This window comes from Pristiophorus japonicus, chromosome 3 (genome assembly GCF_044704955.1).
Source record: "Pristiophorus japonicus isolate sPriJap1 chromosome 3, sPriJap1.hap1, whole genome shotgun sequence".
Lineage (NCBI taxonomy): Eukaryota > Metazoa > Chordata > Chondrichthyes > Pristiophoridae > Pristiophorus > Pristiophorus japonicus.
In genome coordinates this window covers 193,836,587-193,862,873 of record NC_091979.1, presented here as the reverse complement: position 1 = coordinate 193,862,873, position 26,287 = coordinate 193,836,587, and the positions used below count along the sequence as shown (strand labels likewise).

Here is a 26,287-nt window from a genome sequence, read left to right as displayed (position 1 = left end):
TAAGGGTTGTGTTTTATTATCTCATTGACTTTAACAGAGTATTACCCAGACATTTCAGTGTTTCTTAGTGCTCAAATTTATATCAGAGGTATGACAATATCGTAAATACCTCCACAAGGGGACAATAGGGATACATGATAATATCCTAAAAAAAAACAATAGGTTTACTGTGTCATCTGCACCAAGCTTTTTTCAGTATGTGGACATGAGCCAGGCTGCCTGCAAAATGAACATGGTTTAAACAATGGACCAATACTACATATGCACCAACCCGGAGGCGGCGGGGGAGTCCAGGGGGAGGCCTATAAAAGGCCCAACATTGTCGAAGCAGCGGGAGATCGTGGAGGTGGTGCGGGAGTCCGGGGGAGGCCAATAAAAGGCCGAACATCGTCGGCGCAGCGGGAGATCGAGAAAGCGATGCGGGAGTCCGGGGGAGGGCTATAAAAGGCCCAACATTGTCGGCGCAGCGGGAGATCGAGGAACGGTGCGGGAGTCCGGGGGAGGCCTATAAAAGGCCGAACATCGTCGGCGCAGCGGGAGATCGAGAAAGCGATGCGGGAGTCCGGGGGAGGGCTATAAAAGGCCCAACATTGTCGGCGCAGCGGGAGATCGAGGAACGGTGCGGGAGTCCGGGGGAGGCCTATAAAAGGCCCAACATCGTCGCAGCAGCAGATCATCGAGGAAGCCAGCTGGTGCAGGGAGAGATGGCAAAGAAGTAAAAAGAAATCAAAAGGTGACGTCACAGCCAAGGGGGTAAGTGATTGGTGAGTAGTTTTTCTTCTTTTTCTTTATTAGTAGGTAACCTTTGACATTGTTGCCAAATTAAATTAATTAAGGGTTAAGTCATGGCAGGAGAGCCCAGATCCATGTCATGCCCCCCCCCCTGTGCTATGTGGGAAGTCAGGCACGCTCCCAGTGTCCCTGACGACTACATGTGCAGGAAGTGCATCTAGTTGCAGCTCCTGACAGACCACATTGTGGCACTGGAGCTGCGCATGGATTCACTCTAGAGCATCCGCGATGCTGGGGATGTCGTGAATAGCACGTTTAGTGAGTTGGTCACACCGCAGCTAAAGGTTACTCAGGTAGATAGGGAATGGGTGACCATCAGGCAGAGCAGTGGAAGGAAATTAGTACAGGGGTCCCCTGTGGTCATCCCCCTCCAAAATAGATACACTGCCTTATACATCGCCTGGTGCTGTTGCGGGGGGATGACTCACCGGGGGAAGGCAGCAGCAGCCAAGTTCATAGCACCGTGGGTGGCTCTGCTGCACAGGAGGGCAGGAAAAAGAGTGGGAGAGCTAAAGCGGTAGGGGATTCTATTGTAAGGGGAATAGATGGACGTTTCTGCGGTTACAATCGAGACTCCAGGATGGTATGTTGCCTCCCAGGTGCAAGAGTCAAGGATGTCTCGGAGCGGCTGCAGGATATTTTGGAGAGGGAAGGTGAACAGTCAGTTGCCGTGCCTATAGGTACCAACGATATAGGTAAAAAACGAGATGAGGTCCTACAAGCTGAATTTAGGGAACTAGGAGTTAAGTTTAAAAGTAGGACCTCAAAGGTAGTAATCTCAGGATTGCTACCAGTGCCACGTGCTAGTCAGAGTAGGAATAGCAGGATAGCTAAGATGACTACGTGGCTTGAGGAATGGTGCAAGAGGGAGGGATTCGAATTCCTGGAACATTGGAACAGGTTCTGGGGGAGGTGGGGCCAGTACAAACCGGACGGTCTGCACCTGGGCAGGGCAGGAACCAATGTCCTAGGGAGAGTGTTTGCTAGTGCTGTTGGGGAGGAGTTAAACTAATACGGCAGGGGGATGGGAACCTATGCAAGGAGACAGAGGGAAGTAGAATGGGGGCAGAAGCAAAAGATAGAAAGAAGAAAAGTAAAAGTGGAGGGCAGAGAAACCCAAGGCAAAAATCAAAAAGGATCACATTTCAGCAAAATTCCAAAGGGGCAAAGTGTGTTAAAAAGACAAGTCTGAAGGCTCTGTGCCTCAATGCGAGGAGTATTCGTAATAAGGTGGACGAATTAACTGAGCAGGCAGCTATTAACAAATATGATATAATTGGCATTACGGAGACATGGCTCCAGGGTGACCAAGGCTGCGAACTCAACATCCAGGGGTATTCAACATTCAGGAAGAATAGAAGAAAAAGGAGGTGGGGTAGCATTGCTGGTGAAAGAGGAAATTAACGCAAGAGTAAGGAAAGATATTAGCTTGGATAATGTGGAATTTGTATGGGTAGAGCTGCCCAAAGGGCAGAAGATGCTAGTGGGAGTTATGTACAGGCCACCAAACAGTAGTAGTGAGGTTGGGGACAGCATCAAAGAAGAAATTAGGGATGCATGCAATAAGGTTCAGCAGTTATCATGGGCGGCTTTAGTCTACATATAGACTGGGCTAACCAAACTGGTAGCAATACGGTGGATCAGGATTTCTTGGAGTGTATTAGGAATAGTTTTCTAGACCAATATGTCGAGGAACCAACTAGAGGGCTGGCCATCCTAGACTGGGTGATGTGTAATGAGAAAGGACTAATTAGCAATCTTGTTGTGCGAGGCCCCCTTGGGGAAGAATGACCATAAAATGGTAGAATTCTTTATTAAGATGGAGAGTGACAGTTAATTCAGAGACTAGGGTCCTGAACTTAGGGAAAGGTAATTTGGATGGTATGAGACGTGAATTGGCTAGAATAGACTGGTGAATGATACTTAAAGGGTTGACGGTGGATAGGCAATGGCAAACATTTAAAGATCACATGGATGAACTTCAACATTTGTACATCCCGGTCTGCAGTAAAAATAAAACAGGGAAGGTGGCTCAACCGTGGCTAACAAGGGAAATTAAGGATAGTGTTAAATCCAAGGAAGAGGCATATAAATTGGCCAGAAAAAGCAGCAAACCTGAGGACTGGGAGAAATTTAGAATTCAGCAGAGGAGGGCAAAGGGTTTAATTAGGAGGGGGAAAATAGAGTATGAGAGGAAGCTTGCTGGGAACATAAAAACTGACTGCAAAAGTTTCTATAGATATGTGAAGATTAGTGAAGACAAACGTAGGTCCCTTGCAGTCAGAATCAGGTGAATTTATAATGGGGAACTAAGAACTGACAGAGCAGTTCAACAAATACTTCGGTTCTGTCTTCATGAAGGAAGACACAAATAGGGGACCGACGGGTCTAGTGAGAAGGAGGAACTGAAGGAAATCCTTATTAGTCGGCAAATTGTGTTTAGGAAATTGATGGGATTGAAGGCCGATAAAGCCCTAGGGCCTGATAGTCTGCATCCCAGAATACTTAAGGAAGTGGCCCTAGAAATAGTGGATGCATTGGTGATCATTTTCCAGCAGTCTATTGACTCTGGTTCAGTTCCTATGGGCTGGAGGGAAGCTAATGTAATACCACTTTTTAAAAAGAGGAGGGAGAGAAAACGGGGAATTATAGACCGGTTAGCCTGACATCAGTAGTGGGGAAAATGTTGGAATCAATTATTAAAGATGAAATTGCAGCGCATTTGGAAAGCAATGACAGGATCGGTGGTCCAAGTCAGCATGGATTTATGAAAGGGAAATCATGCTGGACAAATCTTCCAGAATTTTTTGAGGATGTAACTAGTAGAGTAGACAGGGGTGAACCAGTGGATGTGGTGTATTTGGACTTTCAAAAGGCTTTTGACAAGGTCCCACACAAGAGATTGGTGTGCAAAATTAAAGCACATGGTATTTGGGGGTAATGTATTGACGTGGATAGACAACTGGTTGGCAGACAGGAAGCAGAGAGTCGGGATAAACGGGTCCTTTTCAGAATGGCAGGCAGTGACTAGTGGGATGCCGCAAGGCTCAGTACTTGTTAAGAGGCTGAGGGTGACTTGGACAGATTAGGTGAGTGGGCAAATGCCTGGTAGATGCAGTATAATGTGGATAAATGTGAGGTTATCCACTTTGGTGGCAAAAACACGAAGGCAGAATATTATCTGAATGGCGGCAGATTCGGAAAAGGGGAGGTGCAACGAGGCCTGGGTGTCATGGTACATCAGTCATTGAACGTTGACATGCAGGTGCAGCAGACGATGAAGGTGGCAAATGGCATGTTGGCCTTCATAGCTAGGGGATTTGAGTATAGGAGCAGGGAGGTCTTACTGCAGTTGTACAGGGCCTTGGTGAGGCCTCATCTGGAATAGTGTGTTTAGTTTTGGTCTCCTAATCTGAGGAAGGACATTCTTGCTAGGTTTAGCGAAGGTTCACCAGATTGATTCCCGGGATGGCAGGACTGACATATGAGGAGAGACTGGATCAACTGGGCCTGTATTCACTGGAGTTTAGAAGGATGAGAGGGGATCTCATAGAAACATATAAAATTCTGACGGGACTGGACAGGTTAGATGCAGGAAGAATGTTCCCGATGTTGGGGAAGTCCAAAAGCAGGGGACACAGTCTAAGGATAATGGGTAAGCCATTTAGGACCGAGATGAGGAGAAACTTCTTCACTCAGGGAGTTGGTAACCTATGGAATTCTCTACCGCAGAGAGTTGTTGATGCCAGTTCATTGGATATATTCAAGAGGGAGTTAGATATGGCCCTTACGGCTAAAGGGATCAAGGGGTATGGAGAGAAAGCAGGAAAGGGGTACTGAGCTGATGATCAGCCATGATCTTATTGAATGGTGCTGCAGGCTCGAATGGCCGAATGGCCTACTCCTGCACCTATTTTCTATGTTTCTAACCCACCCGAGCAAACTGGCGAGGTGGAAATACTAAGCAACGTGCACTTTAATGTTAACTGCGAGCAGTGATACCAATGACGAACCATGCAGAATAGGAGCTTTGACTTTACACTGACGTACTGTATTATAAAGCAATTATGCCTAACAATCCTGGATAAGGTCCTACAAAGGGGATAATCCCTAGTAGATATGGTGAAAGGAGTTCCGAAAACCCAAATATTAAAAAAAATGAATTGAAATAACTTGAAAGGTGTGAACTCTTTGAACACAATGGCCGCTCTCCTGAACATTAGTTGCACTGCTCGAGATTGGGGTTGCTGAAACATGCCAAGTTACCACTCAGCTCCAGGTGCCAGCAGCTGCTACCACACCACACCGACATTAGAAAGTAATTGGGGGTGCTGGCAGGCAAGGCTGAGTGACTTTTATGAAGTAAAGGCTCAGGAAACATCATCTTTCAGCATCCAGACCTTGGCACGGCATGAGGATTGAGGTTCTAATTGAAAGCTCAGCCACTTTGTGAAGAGAACAATATTTACATACTTGGTTCGGAGGGCATTAAGAGCCAACCATATAGTCTAGGAATGCAATCATGGACTGGATAGGGGAGGCAATGAAGAAGAAGAAGGAGGATATGCATTTATATAGCGCCTTTCACAACCTCAGGATGTCCCAAAGCGCTTTACAGCCAGTCGTCTACTTATTTTTTTAAAAAAGGATAGTCATTGTTGCAATGTATACATAATTACACATAATTAATACATAATTTACAACAAACATACATTTCTTTAAGGCACAAAAAACCCATAGGATAAGTGGTCCAACCGTGGCTAACAAGAGAAGTTAAAGATGGTAGTAAAGCTAAAGCCTGGGGAGATTGAGAGCATTTTAGAATTCAAGAAATTGATAATGAAAGGGAAAATAGAATATGAGAGTAATCTAACAAGAGACATAAAAGCAGGCTGTTAAAGCTTCTATAGGTATGTAAAAAGGTAAAGGTTAATAAAAGTAAATGTGGGTCCCTTATATGCTGAGACAGGAGAAATTATAATGGAAAATAAGGAAATGGCAGCATAATTAAACAAATACTTTGTATCTGTCTTCAAGGACGAAGACATGAAAAACCTCCCGAGAATAGTGGAGAACCAAGGGTCTAGCGAGAATGAGGAACTGAAAGAAATTAGTATTAGTAAAAAAAAAATAGTACTGGAGAAATTAATGGGACTGAAAGTTGATAAATTCACTGGACCTGATGGCCTACATCCTAGAGTTTTGAAAGAGGTGGCTATAGAGACAGTGGATACATTGGTTGTTATCGTCCAAAATTCTAGAACGGTTCCCGCAGATTGGAAGGTAGCTAATGTAACCTTGTTATTTAAGAAAGGAGGGAGAGAGAAAATGTGGAACTACAGACCAGCTGGCCTGACATCAGTAGTAGGGAAAATGCTAGAATCTATTATTAAGGATGCGGTAACAGGGCACTTAGAAAATACTAATAGGATTGGGCAGAGTCAACATGGATTTATGAAAGGGAACTCATGCTTGACAAATCTGTTAAGAGTTCTTAGGTGTTTGTTACCAGCAGACTCACCAGACCTGGGATGGGGGGATTGTCCTATGAGGAGAGATTGACTAGGCCTATATGCTCTAGTTTAGAAGAATGAGAGGTGAGCTCACTGAAACATACAAAATTCTTACAGGGCTTGACAGGGTAGATGCAGGGAGGATGTTTTCTCTGGCTGAGGAGTCTAGAACCAGGGGGTCACAGTCTCAGAATAAGGGGTCGGCCATTTAGGACTGAGATGAGGAGAAACTTCCTTCACTCAGAGGGTGGTGAATCTTTGGAATTCTCTATCCCAGAGGGCTGTGGAGGCTCAGTCATTGAGTATATTCAAGACAGAGATCTATAGATTTTTGGATAGTAAGGGAATCAAGGGATATGGAGGATAGTGCAGGAAAGTGGAGTTGAGGTAGAAGATCAGCCATGATCTCACTGAATGGCGGAGCAGGCTCGAGGAGCCGAATGGCCGACCCCTGCGCCTAATTCTTATGTTATGTTATGTAATGTAATGTAGGAAATGTGGCAGCCAATTTGCATACAGCAAGCTCCCACAAGCAGCTATAATAAAATGACCAGGTAATCTGTTTTAGTGATGTTGGTTGAGGGCTAAATATTGGCCACAGAATCTGTGATAGGACACCAGGGAGAACTCCGCTGTTCTTATTCGAAATAGTGCCATGAGATTTTTTACATCCACCTGAGAGGGCAGAAGGATCCTGTTTAAAATCTGATCTGAAAGATGGCACCTTCAACAATGCAGCACTCCTTCAGTACTGCACTGGAATGTCAGCCTAGATTTTGTTGCTCAAGAGTTATAAGGTACAAGTCCCACTACAGAGAGTATTACCAACTGAGCCAGGGCTGATTCCTTTACCCTTTCCTGAAGAAACTGAATTTAATTTCACGTTTGCCACAGTAGAATTTGAAATCTCGACCTCTGTGTTACTAATCCGGTCCCATATCCAAAATATCTCAGTGCTTAGTTTTGCATCCAGTGCTATGTGACACAATTAACATTGAAACCAGCTACCACTGCACCACCTACAGGCGCAACAGGTACTACAGGTAAATGAGTAGTCCTAAAATGAAAACAGTTCTTCAGCATGAGGTTAAGAACATAAGAATACAAGAATTAGGAGTAGGACATACAGCCCCTCGAGCCTGCTCAACCATTCAATACGATCGTGGCTGATATTCGATCTAACTCTACATCCCTAGATTCCCCTGGAGTCCAAATATATATCTATCTCAGCCTTGAATATAATCAATGAGCACCCACAGCCCTTTAGGGTATAGAATTCCAAAGATTCACAATCTTCAGTGAAGAAATTCCTCCTCATCTCAGTCTTAAAAGGCCGATCCCTTATCCAGAGACTATGCCCCCTAGTTCTAGGCTCTGCTGCCAGGGGAAACAATCTCTCATCATCGATCCTGTTAATCCCCCTCAAAATCTTATGCTTCATTGAGATCACCTTTCATTCTTCTAAACTCCAGAGCGTATAGGCCCAATCTTCTTAATCACTCCTCATAGGTAACCCTCTCATCCCAGGAATCAATCTAGTGAACCTCGAAGATAAGGTGACCAAAACAGTACTCCAGGTGTGGTCTCTCCAAGGCCCTGTATAATTGTAGCAAGACTTCCTTGTAGTCTAACCCGAGCAATAAAGACCAACCTGCCATTTGCTTTCCTAATTGCTTGCTGTACCTGCATACTAACTCTCTGTGGTTCTTGTACTAGGACGCCTAAATCTCTCTGAACACCTACAGTTAATAGTTACTCACCATTTAAAAAATATTCTGTTTTCCTATTCTTCCAACCTAAGTAAATAACCTCACATTTCCCCACATTATATTCCATCTGCCACCTTATTGCCTACTCACTTAACCTGTCTATATCTCTATGTCCTCCCTACAGCTTACTTTCCCACCTAGCTTTGTATCATCAGCAAACTTGGATACATTGCACTTGTTCCCTTCATCCAAGTCATTAATATAGATTGTAAATAGTTGAGGCACAAGCTTTGATCCTTGTGGCACCCTACTAGTTGCAGAAAATAACCCATTGATCTCTACTCTGTTTAACCAATCCTCTATCCATTCTTATACATTACCTCCAATCCCATGAGCCCTTATCTTACGTAATAACTTTTTATGTGGCACCTTTATCCACCCTGCTAGTTACATCCTCAAAAATTTGTAAGAAATTTGTCAAACACAATTTCTGTTTCATAAAACCATGTTGACTCTGCATTCCATGTGGTGTATAAGGTACTGCAAAGAGACTATTGGAGAAGATTAAGGGATATGGAATTGGGGGGAGGGTAGTAAATTGGATTAAAATCCTGTTAGAAAGGAGGAAACAGAGAGTAGGAGTTCAGGGCAGTTTCTCAGAGCAGTTTGGAGTGGATAGTGGTATCCCACTGTTCTGGGGACTGTTTTGCTTCAGTATGTTCTGTGCTGTATATTCTATGTGTACACAATTCTATGTTCAATGATTTAGATATAGGGCTAGAGAGGGAGCGGTGTCCAAATTTGCAGATAATACTAAATGAGGAGGAATGGCAAATAATTCTGAGGACCAAAGGAGGCTTGCAAGGGGATGTTGAGAAGATGGTTAAAAAAGTAATAGTTATACTCTGAATGGGCAATGTAAAAAAGCAGAGGGATTTATGGGTTCAGGTTCATAAATTAAAAGTAGCACTTCAGGTCGTAATGCCATAAAAACAAATGGTATACTGGGTTTTGTGGCAAGAGGTATAGAATATGTCAGTCAAGATGTAATGGTTGGAGTATTATATGCAGTTCTGGGCACAACATTGTAGGAAGGATGTTGAGAGTGCAAAGATGGCATAGTACAGATTCATTAGGATACTGTCTGGTACAAGGAAGTACAAATGTGAAGATAGACTGAAAAATTGGGACTGTTTTCATTAGAACAAAGGAGATTGTAGAGTAATTTGATAAAGATGTTTAATATTATGAGGGAATGGGACACAGCAGATAGAAATAGGTGTTTTTTTTGTGGGAGAGGGGTCAAGAACGAGGGAACATAGAAATAAGATTAAATGTGAGAGATTTAGGAAAAAGAACAGAATAAATATTATACAGAAGGTTGCAAGGCTGTGGAATGAACTACCAGAGTTAGTGATTGAAGCAGAGATCCTGTCAGCTTTTAAGAATATGTTAGAAAGGGGGTTGAAGGATAATGGATAGAGAGACACGGGAAGAGGAGGCGGGGTGGGGGGGGGGGGGGGGGACACATGGGATTAGGAGCACTGTTTGTGTGGAGGCTAAATACCAACCTTTCCCAGTTGGGGTGCCAGATGTTCCAGATGGAACAGCATGGCCAGACCACTGACTCGTGGTTCCAAGTGGGCCACACATAGTGCTAATCAACATCAGAGTGGACAGGAACCGAAAGCACTCTTCTGTGTGTCCCTTCTTGGTAAACATTAGCAACTCACTTTGAGGCTTTTGTTACATAAGTGTGGGTCGCTGTGTTTTTAAAAAATTTGTTCTGGGATGTGGGCATCATTAGCAAGGCCAGCATTTATTGCCTATCCCTAATTGCCCTTGGGAAGGTGGCGGTGAGCCACCTTTTTGAACCACTGAAGTCCTTGTGGTGAAGGAACTCCCATAGAGCTGTTTGGGAGGGAGTTCCAGGATTTTGACCCAGCGAACATGAAAGAGCGGCGATATATTTCCAAGTCAGGATGGTGTGTAACTTGGAGGGGAACTTGCTGGTGATGGTGCACCCATGCGCCTGCTGGCCTTGTCCTTCTAGGTGGGAGGGGTCACGAGTTTGGGAGGTGCTGCCGAAAAAGCCTTGGCGAGTTGCTGCAGTGCATCTTGTAGATGGTATACACTGCAGCCATGGTTCGCTGGTGATGGAGGGGGTGAATGTTGAAGGTGGTGGATGGGGTGCCAATCAAGTGGGCTGCTTTGTCCTGGATGGTGTCGAGCTTCTTGAGTGTTGTTGGAGCTGCAGTCATCCAGGCAAGTGGAGAGTATTCCATCACACTCCTGACTTGTGCCTTGTAGATGGTGGAAAGACTTTGGGGAGTCAGGAGGTGAGACACTCGTCGCAGAATACCCAGCCTCTGGCCTGCTCTGGCTGCCATAGTATTTATCTGCTTGGTCCAGTTGAGTTCCTGATCTCTGGTCAGTGGTGAGTTTTCCCTCTGATCCCAATTTTACTAGGGCTTCTTGATGCCACACTCGGTCAAATGCTGCCTTAATGTCAAGGGCAGTGACTCTAACCTCACCACTGGAATTCAGCCCTTTTGTCTATGTTTAGACCAAGGCTGTAATGAGGTCTGAGCTGAGTGGATCTGGCAGAACTCAAACTGAATATTGTTGAGCAGGTTATTGGTGAGTAAGTGCTGCTTGATAGCACTGTTGATGACATCTTCCATCACTTTGCTGACAATTGAGAGTTGACTGATGGGGCAGATTGGATTTGTCCTGCTTTTTTGGATAGGACATACCTGGGCAGTTTTTCACATTGTCGGGTAAATGCCAGCATTGTAGCTATACTGGAACAGCTTGGCTAGAGACCCGGCTAGTTCTGCAGCACAAGTCTTCAGTTTGAGAATCACTATTGTCGGGGCCCAAAGTCTTTGCTGTATCCAATGTGCTCAGCCACTCCTTGCTATCACGTGGAGTGAATCGAATTGGCTGAAAACTAGCTTCTGTGATGGTGGGGACCTCAGGAGGAGGCACTTGGCACTTCTGGCTGAAGATAGTTGCAAATATTTCAGCCTTGTCTTCTGCACGTGTGCTGAGCTCCGCCATCATTGAGGATGGGGATATTCAGGGAACCTCCTTCTCCAGTTAGTTGTTTCATTGTCCACCACCATTCACGACTGGATGTGGCATAGCTTTGATCTGATCCGTTGATTGTGGGATCGCTTAGCTCTGTTTATAGCATGCTGCTTCTGCTGCTTAGCTTGCCTGTAGTCCTGTGTTGCAGCTTCCCCAGGCTGGCACCTCAATTTTAGATATGCCTGGTGCTGCTCCTGGCATGCTCTTCTGCACTCCTCACTGAACCAGGATTGATCCCCTGGCGTGATGGTAATGGTATAGTGAGAGATATGCCGGGCCATGAGATTAGATTGTGATGCAATACAATTCCGCTGCTGCTGATAGCCCACTGCGCCTCACGGATGCTCAATTTTGAGCTGCTAGATCTGTTCTGAATCTATCCATTTAGCACAGTGGTAGTGCCACACAACAGGATGGAGGGTGCCCTCAGTATGAAGACGGGACTTCGTCTCCACAATGACTGTGCGGTGATCACTGCTACCAATGCTGTCATGGACAGATGCATCTGCGACAAGTAGATTGGTGAGGGCGAGGTCAAGGAGCTTTTTCCCCTCGTGTTGGTTCTCTCACCATCTGCTGCAGGCCCAGTCTGGCAGATATGTCCTACAGGACTCGGCCAGCTCAGTCAGTAGTGGTACTAGCTCTTGGTGATGGACATTAAAATCCCCCACCCAGTGTACATTCAGTGCCCTTGCTACCTTCCTTCAGTGCTTCTTCCAAGTGGTGTTCAACATGGAGGAGTACTGATTCATCAGCTGAGGGAAGGCAGTAGGTGGTAATCAGCAGGAGGTACCTTGCCTATGCTTGACCTGAAGCCATGAGACTTCATGGGGTCAGGATTCAATGTTCAGGACTCCAAGGGCCACTCCCTCCCGACTGTATACCACTATGCCGCCACCTCGGGTGGTCTATTCCTACCGGTAGGACAGGACATACCCAGGGATGGTGATGGAGAAGTCTGGGACTTTGGCTGAAAAGGTATGATTCTGTGAGTATGACTATATCAGGCTGCTGCTTGACTAGTCTGTGGGACAGCTCTCCCAATTTTGGCACAAGTCCCCAGATGTAAGTAAGGAGGACTTTGCAGGGTCGACTGGGCTGGGTGTGCCACTGTCGTGTCCGAAGTCGGTGCCAAGGTCGATGCTGGGTGGTCTGTCCGGTTTTATTTTTATTATTGTTTTCTGTAGCAGTTTGTTACAACTGATATGCTTGCTAGGGCATTTCAGAGGGCAGCTAAGAGTCAACCACTTTGCTGTGGAGTCACATGTAGGCCAGACCAGGTAAGGGTGGCAGATTTCCTTCCCTAAAGGACATTAGTGAACCAGTGGGTTTTTACGTCAATCTGGTAGTTTCATGTCACCATTTCTGACACTAGCTTTTTATTCCAGATTTTTAAAAATTAATTGAATTTAAATTCCACAGGTGAGATGTGAACTCTCATCTCCAGATGATTAGTCCAGACTTCTGGATTACTAGCCCTGTAACTTAACCACTATGCTACCATTCCAGAGTGTTGGGAGAGAAATTGAGGTGTTTGCAAGACAATAAAATGAGTACAAGATTAATATTGATCACTTGTATCTTAATGGTAGAAACAGGACAAAAAACACCATTTAGAAGTGAAACTACTTGTAGATGAAGTGAAAGTGGGAGAAATCAAGTCATAGTTTATGTTTGTTGTTAAGTGGAACATTGTGTGCACTTAAAAAAAAAAATTTATTCATTGGATGTGAGCATCACTGGCAAGGCTAGCATTTATTGCCCATCCCTAATTCCCCTTGAGAAGGTGGTGATGAGCTGCCTTCTTGAACCACTGTAGTCCGTGTGGTGAAGGTACTCCCACAGTACTGTTAAGGAGGGAGTTCCAGGATTTTGACCCAGCGACTATGAAGGATCGGCAATATATTTCCAATTTGTGACCCCTCTGCTAATTATTTGAGTTAGGTATCTAACATGCAATACCTAAGTCTGTACTAGCAATTATTAACTGCTGGACTACTGAATCTTACCTTGGACCCCGAGGCAGCCATATCCAGCTCTGTACTGATGGCCACGCTGGTTATCTCCTCGGTGTGCCCATATAGAATCTGCATGGGTTTCAGCGCTAGGCCGACAGGGATTCCTCCCTGAATCACAAGAAGTTGAAAAAATAATGGTGAAGAATATCAACTTGAAGATATGCCAGAACAAACAGGATGCCATCATATAAAAGAAAGACTTTCATTAATATATCACAACCTCAGGAGGTCCCAAAGTGCTTTACAGCCAATGGGGTACTTCTGAAGTGTAAGCCACTATTGTAATGTAGGAAACGCGGCAGCCAATTTGTGTACAGCAAGGTCCCTCAAACAGCAATGTGATAATGACCAGATAATCTGTTTTAAATATTGGTTGAGGGATAAATATTGGCCACTAGAGTATCAGTCTAGATTTTGTGGTCAAGTCACTGGAGTGGGAACACCAACCTTCCAACTCAGAAGCGAGAGGTTTACCCACTGAGCCATGGCTGACACCTGTACTCCCAACTGGTTCATTAAGTTGAGCATAGAGCAGTGAGGCAATGCACAGCACTACTAGACAGCAGATCCCGAGCATCAGTACTTACAATATCGAATACATTAATTGCACTCGTGCATTATTTCACAAAAATAATGTACTTCTGTATCCATTGTTAATTGTTTACATATTTCATGACAGTACCAATACCCTGATTTGTCACAGAAATGTTCTTTGAGGAGCAGTAGAACTAACCAATCTGCACAAGGCTTAACCCCATGTATCAGGAGTATGTGGTTGGGTACACCAAACTATGAATGTAGTGGTCACCAAAGCAAGAGTTTGTGGAGTGTTTGTTTTCTAAGATCACCAGTTTAAGGCATTATCCCTTCCTGGTGATGTCAAACTCTTGGGCACCACTGTGGAATAAATTTTAATGAAGCCTTCCACTGCTTACTGGGGGAACTGGTACCACTGCAGCCTTCTTTTTATTGATTTTGGGGATATTGGCATTGCTGGCTAGGCCGGCATTTATTCACCATCTCTAGTTGCCCTTGAGAAGGTGATAGTGGGCCTTCTTCTTGACCCACTTCAGTCCATATGGTGAAGGTACTCCCACAGTGCTGTTAGGTAGGGAGTTCCAGGATTTTGACCCAGTGACGATGAAGGAACAATGATACATGTCTAAGTTGGAATGATGTGCAACTTGGGAGGGGAACTTGCAGGTGAAGGTATTCCCATGTACCTGTTGCCCCTGTCCTTCTAGGTGGAGCATCTTCACCGCATGGATTGCAGCTGTTCAAGAAGAAGCCAACCACAACTTCTCAAAGGCAACTAGGGATGGCGAACAAATACCAGTCTTGCTAGCGATGCCCAGATCCCAACAATAAATGTTTTAAAAACACACACTTTCCAGCAGACATCTCTGGATAATGATAGGACACTGACACTGGATGATAGTTTTTTTTGGTCCTAAATGGGTTCAACTATTGGAGCATTCTTGCACTTCCTTGTCTAGGAGAACTGAAGCCCAATATCGTGCTCCTGCTGTTGGCCAGACTTCAATCCGCTAGTTCAACACAAAAGGTATTGCTCAATTCCACACTGGGCGGATCATTGGCAGAACAGTTCAACAGCATTAATAAAACTATTGAAGTATTGGTTTAGGAATAGCAGGCCTAGCCCTATGAATGGTGTGTTTGTAGTTTTATCTTACTTTTTGTTATATGTACACCACTAATTTGTTTGTGACTTTTGAAACTATACATTCACGTGTTTCCCAAACAAATGTGCTGTGGAATTTTTGTAGATAGTTACGAATTTGTAAGTCAGCCAGAACATTGACAGCTATGCTATTATTATAACCACCCAATGTGCAAGGCAGGTGCGTAGCTTAGCGATGCTTCTCAATGTTCTAGCTGACTTACAAATTCATAGGTTACAGTTTAATGTAAATAAATTCAGGTGGTTTAACTTTTAGACAATATACATAGTATATGGGCTCAATTTTCCCAGGTCATTTGTGCCATTTATTTGGCGCACGCAGTTTTTTTTCTGGCATAATTATGTAATTCAAAGTTTCCCCCTGGAATCTGCGCCAACGTAATTGCTTTAGTTACGATTTTTCTATGTTAGTTTTTTTTGATGTCATAGGGGGCCAGTTTTCAGCATTTTTCTCAGTTTGTCCAAAAATTTTTAATCCTAGGTCGCCATATCTGGCCATTCCCGAAAAACCTTCTGGTGAGTTAACAGAAAGCAGCGCATATTGAAATATTGGCGCTGAAAGACACCATTGTCTTTCATCGAAGTTTTTGGAGGGAGTTTCTAACACTAGAAATATCCATCAAAAAGTTCAACCTTTTTAGAATCTTTCAATGGAGTACATGGAAGTTTCTTGGATTTCTGAAGTTTTCATTTTTTTTTTACTCACGCGCCACCACCGAATGTCTTCAAGCAGGGCTGGAGGGGGATTGTAGCGTCGGCCGTCAGAATCGGCTCCGCGCCTGGACACGGGGCTGGGGGTGGGGGGGCTGGGGGAGTGCTGAATGGAAGGCTTCAGCACTGAAACCGGGGATGGAGATGGCAATCGGAAGGCTGCTGCTCTACTAGGCACAAGACTGCAATGAGTTAAGGGGGGGGGGGGGGGGGGGGGGGGGGGAGAAGGAGAAGTCACAAGACTTTGGTCCATCCATACAGACCTTGGGAAAAGAGAACAAACCTGTCATGCCTACCTTCCTGCCATTTTGAACTTCTTGCAAAGGTAAAATTTAACTATGAGGGCAATACTGACAATGTCATACCTTGTGCGAGCCTTCTGCATGATGGTGCTACGTAGGAGACAATTGATTCGACATCATCGCATGAGAAACATCAGAGCCCGTAGGGTGCTGGGCAGGAGGCCTTACCCACCTCGGGAAAATCGAGACAGGCATTCATACCTACACCTGAATGATGCAGACAGTCAGAAGGCTGCGTTTCCGCAAATAAGTTGTGAGTGAGATCTGTGAGTTGGTGAAAGCAGACCTGCAACCTAGAAGCGTCAGGAGGACTGCTTTGTCAGTTGAAGTGAAGGTTACAGCTGGTGAAGGTTTCATTCTATGCCTTCGGATCATTTCAAGCTACAACTGAGGGAGTGTGTGCCATCTTTCAACATGCAACACGTCTGCATTCGGCAGGTGACAGCTGCAGTATGTGCACAGAGGAATGACTACTTAAAGTTCCCCATGACTGCCCAAGCAATGCGTGACAGAGCTGAGAGCTTCTCCAGGATTGTGAGCTTCTCCAAAGGTACAGGGCTGCATTGATTGTACCCACATCGCCTTGCGAGCACCTTTGGAGGATTCCGAGATGTACAGAAACAAAAAAGGCTTCCACTCTATTAATGTACAGCTCGCGTGTGATGACATGCATCGCATCATGTTAGTCAATGCAAGATATCCTGGGAGCACCCATGATGCATTCATCCTACCCGAGAACGTTATATCTGCCATGTTTCAGCAGCAGCCAGAAGGGCAAAGCTGGCTACTGGGAGACAAAAGGTACGGCCTTGCTACCTGGCTCGACGCCCCTACGCGTAACCCGGACGGAAGCTGACCGGGAATACAACATGTCGCAGATTGCAACGCGCAGCATCATAGAGGACCATTGGCATCTTGAAACAGCGTTTATGATGCCTGGACCATTCCGGAGGCTATTTGCTATACTCCCCTGAGATTGTCGGTCAGTTCACTGTTATGTGCTGCATGCTGCATAACTTAGCCATCATGAGGCATCAGCAGCTGGTAGGAGAAGACCCACCTGCGGTGAGAGTGGCTGATGATAATGATGAGGAAGATACAGATGACGAGGATGAGGAAGCCATACAACTACCTGAACCCGAAGCACGACGGTGGAGGAGGGCGAGCCATCGTGCCCCTTTAACGATTGCTCGAGCCTTGCGCCAGCAGCTCATCCGTGAACACTTTGCTGCCTGAAGGCTCAGCGACAACTATTCCACATGGACATGTTTACTGTTCGGACCTGTTCCTTAATGTTATGTTGTGATAATGGAACACATGATGGAAATGATTCTTGTTTACTTCAAAAGTTGTGTTAATAATGGAATAATGAAAATGATTTAGATTTAATGTAAAATGCATTTTATTCAAATGTTTAACAGTTCTTTGTACTTAAGTTAATAAAATTATTCTTGTATCAAACTTTAAAGTTTTCAGTTAATATCACTTACAAACTTTAAGATCAGTTACTAACTTTTAAACTTGTAAATTTACATAACTTACAAAAATCTTTTAATTTGAGAACAACAGTAACAACGGTAACAATAATAACAGCTGCAACAGCAAAGAAAGGCTGCACCCATCTCTCCTCCACCTTATTCTAAGACCACCTGCTGCGCTTGTTCTTGGTCACTTCACCACCCCTGCCCGCAGGTTGTGACGCAGTGCTTCTGGGGTTGGTACCAAACGTATTCTTTCTAAGATCTCGAGTGGTGCGCAACTGTTGAGGGAGGAGGGGGTGGGGGGCGGCAGCAGGTGGCAATATGGAGGGCCCGGCTTGGGGCTCTTCAGAGGCTGGTGTGGGGATTGGAGGGGGGGGGTGGCAGTTGATTCTGTCAATGGACACGGAGTCTGGACGTGTTCCCTTATTGCAGCAGCTAACTCCAACATGCCGTCCCTCATGCGCCCCGACAGTGTCTCAATGACCTGCAACATTCCCTCCCTCATGGTCAGTGACGTGGTTTGTACTACCTCTGACACTCCCTCCCTCATGTTCAGTGATAGTGTATGTACCATCTCTAACATTCCCTGATGTTCACTGACAGTGCATCAGCTACCTGTGACATTCCCTCCCTCATGGTCACTGACATGGTTTCAGCAGACAGATATTCCCTCACTCATGGACCCGGATGTCGTTCCCATTTCTCATGAGATTGCTGTTACTTCTCCCGACAGTCCCACTACCTCATCACCCACCCCACTGATGGTGTCCAGGAGTGATCGCATAAGGTCAATGCTCTCCCCACTCATTGCCATCATCTGAACCACATCAGTTAGATCCTGCACCTCAGGAGAGCGTGGTCGGACTCTCCTTCCCCCTCCTTCTCAAGGGTGTGGCTCACAGCCACAGAAGGTGAGGCCCTGGGTATGCCTCGCTGCACCACACCACTGGAACCTGCAGCCTAGTACGGTGGGGCCCTGGGTCTGCCTCGCTGCATCACACCACTGGAACCTGCAGCCTCGGAAGGTGGGCCCTGGGTATGCCTTGCTGCACCCCACCACTAGGACCCGCAGCCTCAGACGTTAGGAAACCATGGAATATCCCACCAACACTCAAACCACTAGTCACGGAAGGGGCTGGTACCTCAATGGGCGGCACCTGCACCTCCTCCAAAGTCAGTAAAACAGTGGGGGCTTCATCCTTCTCCATCCCCTCCCCCTCCATGCTCTTGGTCTGGAGGGGGGATTGGAAGATGTTCTCCTCTTCAGGCTCGTCCTCATCTGAATCTTCTTCTGCATCGTCAGGGTCAACCTCAAGTTCTGCAAAATATAACAGAATACAGACAAATGGTTAGCAGCAGAGGAGGGGGCATGGTGGGTGGCATGAGTAGGCTCACACACATAAGCAGCAGGCTGATTTGAAGGATCACGATGAATGATAACACATTGCACCAACCGAAGCATAGCTGACTGAGACATCCCCAGGAACCGAAGCATGGCTAAGTCCGTGCAGTGAGCAAAGCCAGACTGTGGAATTTGCAGGACTTACCCTCTCCCTCGAGTGTGGGCCCAGCTTGTGCAGTGGTGGCTGCTTTTCTCCAGGCAGGACCCATCAAAGCAGTGACCCTCTCTTCCAAGGGTGTCAGTGGCTGCAGATTTGCCGGGCTTCCTCCTGTTCGAATTCTTTCCCTTTTATTAAGTGCCATCTTCCTCTGCAAAGATGAAAATGCAACTTTTTAGAGAGGGTGTCTTTCTGCTGGGTGGGACATATACAGCTGGTCACATTTACAATTGCAATTCCATTGAATAAATGAAAATATTACTTACATTAACTACTTGATCAAGGTCCTGCCACTTCTTTTTACACTGGCCTCCAGATCTCGTGGTGGTCACCATTGCACAGCAATCTTCTGCAACTTGGTTCCAGCGTTTCTTCATTTCTTTGGGCGGAGCTTTTATGTGACCTCTGCTGGTGTCCAGCTCCTGCCATCTGTTCTCAGTCACAGTAACTAGTGCCTCCACTTCTTCCTGCAAGAAATTCTTGGTCCTTGCACCGCATTGCATCTTGTATTGCTGTAGATCCGATTTTTCCAATGCTCTCACACAGCACTCCTCACACAACTGGCTCTTTAAAAATGGCCGATTGCCAACCCGGAGCTGTACTGTGCATGCGCGTCCATTGAAATAATGTCAAAAAGGTCTTTTTTTTTTTAATCGCGCATATGCAGAAGGTGCGGCATCATTTTTTTCAACGCAGAAGCAGGCTCCACCATCCCACCCCACCCCCAGAGGCGACTGGACACGCTGCGCTGAGCCAAATTTGAATTATACATTGGGGAAACTGGCAAAATATTTCGAGTGCATTTCTAGCCTAGAAAAATGGGCGTAACTCTGGCAATATGCCAGAAAACGGGCTTGGGCAAAACTGAGCCTTATAATATTACTGCTCTGACATGCTACACTGCACAAATTCATTGGAAATTAAGCTACGCATACGCACCTGTTGCAGAATTTGCCAGATCATGCACGTTGTGTCACGTGACCCCGATATCAAATGGATCCCACAATAATCAGTTGCCAGGCAGGTCACAATGTCTGAAACAGGAGCAGGAAATGCGATGAAAGAAATCCAAAGCAGAAATAAGGAGTGACACTAACCCTTCTGGAACTGCAAGAAGCAGAAGTTCCACTGCAGCGTATCATTTCTCTCCAACTCTGCTATGTATAACTATCACTGGCAGATCACCTTTGGTACTGCTGATGGTGAATTGGATGATACACTGCTTTATAATAGGGTAGCTGATATGGTGACAGCACAAGTCCCGGCTAGAATGGAGACGATTGGGTAATTCCCCTGCCAATCACACCTAGAGACAGCACTGCTGTAAGTGACAGAGTGCTTTTACACATATAATTTGCATTGTGTAACTACCATGCTGTATTTTGTTGGAGAAATAATCAATTAGTATTTCGCAGCTATCGGCACTCACTGTCCTTTGCTGGGGAAATAATCCTGCTTTTATTGGGAGACTTTGCTGTAGTTACGGTCATGAGTTCTGTTTACTGTAGTTCATAGAGATTCTGTTTAAATTGACTTTATTTGCTGTAAAATAGATTCTTGCTGTGTGTTCTGCCCGTAAGTCCCCCCCCCTCCACCTCAAACTCATTGGCTGACACAGTGGGGTCAATACTCACTTCGTAATAGGGATGTTATCAACAAGTGTGATGGAGGAATTATTACAGGAAATAAATGCGACACTTACAGAAAGTGATGTGGAATATAGAAATGTAGCAACAGGACATATTTTTAAAATTACTAGCATTTTGCTGACTTCTCTAATATTTAAGACCTTCATCACTTTTGTTCATGCTGTGAGTCATCCTATTAAATAAACCGAAGCACAATGCAGCAATTTGCTTGAATACTTGTAACAGCACTAAAGACCAATTGGGACATTTAGCTGGGTGATTCATGATACCACTGTAACCTGTGAATGACATTGTACCATTACCAACTGCACTTCGAGCCACAATCATTTTGGCTTCAATATATTTCCTGGAGCCGGAAGCTGGAAAAAATTCTGATGCACATGTCCAGCCCCACTTAGTGGTAAGTAAGCAGCTACACTAGTTGCATATCTTATTACTGGCTGTGCTGATACCACTTACCCATGTGTCTGATGTGTTGTCCGGCAAGCTTGCCCTTTGCAATTGAGGTCACCCGAACGCTATTATCCCAGTGGCCTGCACTGAAAAGCAGTTTCCCATCATGCGACACTACAAACAGTTTAGCGTTCACTTCCAGCCCAGGGGTAAAGGGGCCATTGATACAACGTTGGGTTCTGTAAGTACAAAAAAAAGTAATAAACTGCTAAAGTATCATATTGGCTGAACGAACAGATTATAGATGCACAGACCGTCTCAGCGATGAGCTTTCATTACTGAAACCAACACCATTCACAATAAATATGCTAAATTTACATAGAAGTGCAATGTAATTACAACAGAAACAGGTCATTCGACCCATCCAGTCTGTGTTGCCATTTATCCTCCACATGAGCAGTAATCCTAATCCCATGTGCCCGCCCTGCTCCCGTATCCCTTTATTGCCCTTCACTGCAGGCACCTTACCAACCTATTCTTAAATAGGTCTCTCCTTCAATCCACTAACTCTAGTAATGCGTTCCTTAGCCTCATAACTCTGCGTAAAAGGTTTCTTCTGTTCGGTCCTAAATCTATTGGAATTAATCTTATGAACATAGGAACAGGCCATTTTACCCCTTGAGCCTGTTCCGGCATTTAATGAGATCATGGCTGAACTGTGATGTAACGCCTTATACCCGCCTTTTCCCCATATCCATTAATACTTTTGGTTAACAGAAATTTATCAATCTCAGATTTTAAATTAATAATTGATCCAGAATCAACTGCTGTTTGAGGAATAGAGTTCCAAACTTCGACCACTCTTTGCGTGGTAGAAACCCTTTGTTTCCTAATTTCATTCCCAAAAACTAGGGTTGTATTCCCTGGAATTTAGAAGATTAAGGGGTGACTTGATTGAAGTTTTCAAGATATTAAGGGGGTTCTGATAGGGTAAACAGGGTTACGGTAGTATAGCGGTTATGTTACTGGGTTGTTAATCCAGAGATCTGGACTAATGATCTGGAGACATGCGTTTAAATCCCACGACAGCGGCTGGGGAATTTAAATTCAGTTAATTAAATAAATCTGGAATAAAAAGTAGCATCAGTAATGGTGACCATGATTGACTGGTTTGTCACAAAACCCATCTGAGTCACTAATGTCCTACACTGAAATCCATTTGCCACAGTTTTGCCCATTCATTTAATCTATCAATATCTGTTTAATTTTTCTCTAATTATTAGGCCATGTCCCCTTTTCCAAGATTCCCCAACCAGCTGACATAGTTTCTTTCTTTTTTTTTATTCATTCATGGGATGTGGACATCACCGGCAAGGCCAGCATTTATTGCCCATCCCTAATTGCCCTCAAGAAGGTGGTGATGAGACGCCTTATTGAATACAGCAGAGTGGCTTGCTAGGCCATTTCAGAGGGCAGTTCAGAGTCAACTACATTGCTGTGGGTCTGGAGTCACATATAGACCATACCAGGTAAGGACGGCAGATTTCTTTCCCTAAAGGACATTAGTAAACCAGATGGGTTTTATGACAATCCAGTAGTTTCATGATAACCATTAATGATTCTAGCTATTTATTCCAGATTTATTTAATTAACTGAATTTAAATTCCCCAGCCGCTGTGGTGGGATTTAAACGCACATCTCTAGATCATTAGTCCAGGCCTCTGGATTAACACAATGCTGGAAATCTCAGCGGGTCAGGCAGCATCTGTGGAGAGAAAAACAGAGTTAACGTTTCAGGTCAACGACCCTTCGTTAGAACTTGATTAACAGTCCAGTAACATAAGGCTTTTGACAAGGTCCCACACAAGAGAATGGTGTGCAAAATTAAAGCACATGGTATTGGGGGTAATGTACTGACGTGGATAGAGGACTAGTTGGCAGACAGGAAGCAGAGATTAGGGATAAACGGGTCCTTTTCAGAGTTGCAGGCAGTGACTAGTCGGGTGCCGCAGGACTCAGTGCTGGGACCCCAGCTATTTACAATATACATCAATGATTTAGATGAAGGAATTGAGTGTAATATCTCCAAGTTTGCAGATGACACTAAGCTGGGTGGCAGTGTGAGCTGTGAGGAGGACGCTAAGAGGCTGCAGGGTGACTTGGACAGGTTAGGTGAGTGGGCAAATGCATGGCAGATGCAGTATAATGTGGGGGGCAAAAACACAAAGGCAGATTATTATCTGAATGGCAGCAGATTAGGAAAAGGGGAGGTGCAACGAGACCTGGGTGTCATGGTACATCAGTCATTGAAAGTTGGCATGCAGGTACAGCAGGCGGTGAAGGCGGCAAATGGTATGTTGGCCTTCATAGCTAGGGGATTTGAGTATAGGAGCAGGGAGGTCTTACTGCAGTTGTACAGGGCCTTGGTGAGGCCTCACCCGGAATACTGTGTTCAGTTTTGGTCTCCTAATCTGAGGAAGGACGTCCTTGCTATTGAGGGAGTGCAGCGAAGGTTCACCAGACTGATTCCCGGGATGGTAGGACTGACATATGAGGAGAGACTGGATCGACTGGGCCTGTAGTCACTGGAGTTTACAAGGATGAGAGGGGATCTCAGAGAAACATACAAAATTCTGACGGGACTGGACAGGTTAGATGCAGGAAGAATATTCCCGATGTTGGGGAAGTCTAGAATCAGGGGACAAGGGGCCCAAGTTTCGGCCTCAGTTGCTCCTGATTTTTTGGAGCAACTGGTGTAGAACGGAGTATCTTAGAAATTCAAATTCTCGGCCTTTAGTTTGCTCCAGTTCTAGTCAGTTAGAACAGTTTCACTTTGGAACAGAATTTTTTTTTCAAAAGGGGGCGTGTCCGGCCACTTACGCCTGTTTTCAAAGTTTCGTCAGTGAAAACTTACTCCAAACTAACTTAGAATGGAGTAAGTGAAGATTTTTGTACGCTCGAAAAAACCTTGTCTACACTTTAGAAAATCAGGCGTAGGTTACAAATCAGGCATAGGGAATGGGGGGGGGAGGGGGTTTAAAGGGAAGTTTACAAACATTAAACACTTCAGTTTTACAAATAAAGAGCCATCATCAATAATAAATGATAAAAACATCAATAAATCAACCAATAAATCAATCCAAAAAAATTTATAAGAAATAATTTGTTTTTTTTAATCAATAAATAAAACATTTTCTACTTACCGATTGCAGCACCGGGAGTCCTCCAACAGCGTGCTGGGATGCCCCCTGCCCCCACCACAGTGTGTCTCTGTCAGTATCTCTATCTCTCTGTCTGTCTGTCTGTCTGTGTGTGTGTCTCTCAATCTCTGTCTGTCAATGTCTGTGTTTCTGACAGTGAGGTGAGCGGAAGGAGGGGGGGGGGCAGGGGGTGGGAGGCAGATGGGGAGGGATGGGGGAGAAGGGGAAGGGGGGAGAAGGGAAAGGGGGGAGGGGGAGAAGGGGAAGAGGGGGAAGGGGGAGGGGGAGAAGGGGAAATGGGGGGAAAAGGAGAAGGGGGTGATGGAAGAAGGAGAAGGAGGGGGGGAAGGAGGAGAGGAGGGAAGGAGAAGGGGGGGGGAAAGGAGATGGGAGGGGAGGCTGAACAGGGGGGGGGGGGGGTGGTGAGGCTGAACGGGCCGGACCTGGCGGCCAGGCCCAAGACTTCGGGCAGGGCCCGTCCCCAGCACCAGATTTACAGGTAGGTGGCGTTGGGTCGGGTCGGGTCCGGTCCGGGGTTGGGAGCGCGGGTCGGGTCGGGGGTAGCGCGGGTCGGATCGGGTTGGGGCCGGTCCGGGGCGGTCGGGAGCACGGGTCGAGTCGGTTCGTGTCGGGAGTGGTGGGAGGGAGGTCGGTTCGGTTCGGGTTGGGGGGGGGGGGTGCGGGTCGGGTCCAGTCCGGGGGGTCGGGCCGGGTCCAGGGGCGGGGGAGCGGGAGTCGGGTCGGGTCTGGAGGAAGCAGGAGCTGGGCGTGGGAGGAGCATTATGCACACAGCCCCAGTGAGGCCATTCGGCCAGGGCTAGGGGCTGCGTGCTTTGGGCCCCTCCCACAGTTTTGGGCGCCTGGAGCTAGTGCACATGCGCGCCCACTGTAGCGCATGTGCAGAGATCCCGGCACTGTTTTCAGCGCAGGGACCTGGCTCCGCCCCCCACAGCTCGTGCTGCACCGCGCTGAGGGCCAGAGGACCTGCAGGGAGCCGGAGAATCTGGAAGTTTTTTTTAGGTGGACTTTGTGGCGCGAAAAATGGGCGTCCAGGTCGGGGCTGCGCCGTTCTAGGCGCGGCCCGAAACTTGGGCCATAGTCTCACGATAAGGGGTAAGCCATTTAGGACTGAGATGAGGAGAAACTTCTTCACTCAAGAGAGTTGGTAACTTGTGGAATTCCCTACCGCAGAGTGTTGTTGATGCCAGTTCATTGGATATATTCAAGAGGGAGTTAGATATGGCCCTTATGGCTAAAGGGATCAAGGGATATGGAGGGAAAGCAAGAAAGGGGTACTAAGGTGAATGATCAGCCATGATCTTATTGAATGATGGTGCAGGCTCAAAGGGCCGAATGGCCTACTCCTGCACCTATTTTCTATGTTTTCTATAACCACTATGCTACCGAAACCCTGCTTACTCTATCAGTCCCCCAAAATATCCTGAAAACTTCAATCAAATCACCCCAGAATCTTCTAAATTCCAGGGATTACAACCCTAGTTTGTGTAATCTCTCCTAATTTAACCCGTGGAGTCCGGGTATCATTCTAGTAAATCTACGATGCACTCCCTCCAAGGCCAAGATATCCTTCCTAAGACGTGTATAATTTTATGCTTCCATCTACACTGCATATAATGCCACCTATATTTGTGTCATCGACAAACTTGGATATACAGCTCTCTATCCTATCATCTAAGTCATTAATAAATACAGTGAGTAGTTGACGCCCCAACACAGATCCCGGTGAGACACCACTAGTCACATTCTGCCAATACCTGCCCATCATCCTTACTCTCTGTCTCCTGCATTGAAATATTATAGTTAGAAATGCACATTCACACACACCTAATTTGGTTTAAGTTGACGTTTGGATGCCTAGCATGACAGTACTACTCGGAGAGAATTACTTACTTTAAATTAGTTACTGTTGGGTCCCGGGAGAATGTGAAGTAGTTGGAAATGTTTTTATCGTAAGGCAGCCATCCATGAGTTCCCATTAGGAAATTCTGACTTAGAGTCACCTGTGGACCCAAAGCACAGGCACTTAGAAATCTATACCATACCCTACCAGTGTAATAACACACTATCGGCATTCAGATACATCCAGTGAAACCTGTCCATTACTGCATCAGTCTTTACAAAAACCACACAAAGAAATAATAAAA

At 45.7% G+C, this 26,287-nt stretch overlaps 1 protein-coding gene across 4 annotated transcripts in view; it reads right to left on the bottom strand.

Moving 5' to 3' along the window:
- Positions 1–26,287, bottom strand: part of nbeal1 (neurobeachin-like 1) — a 503,417-nt gene that overhangs the window by 61,253 nt on the left and 415,877 nt on the right. For all 4 annotated transcript variants that reach the window (XR_011592710.1, XM_070876167.1, XM_070876168.1 and 1 more), the window contains 4 exons: positions 26,034–26,143; positions 20,989–21,161; positions 19,820–19,914; positions 13,117–13,233 (listed from right to left, as the gene is read on the bottom strand). Coding sequence is in view for 3 of the 4 variants with exons in the window: in XM_070876167.1 (XP_070732268.1) it covers positions 13,117–13,233; positions 19,820–19,914; positions 20,989–21,161; positions 26,034–26,143 (495 nt within the window). In the remaining variant the exon portion in view is untranslated. The remainder of the gene's footprint in view (positions 1–13,116; positions 13,234–19,819; positions 19,915–20,988; positions 21,162–26,033; positions 26,144–26,287) is intronic.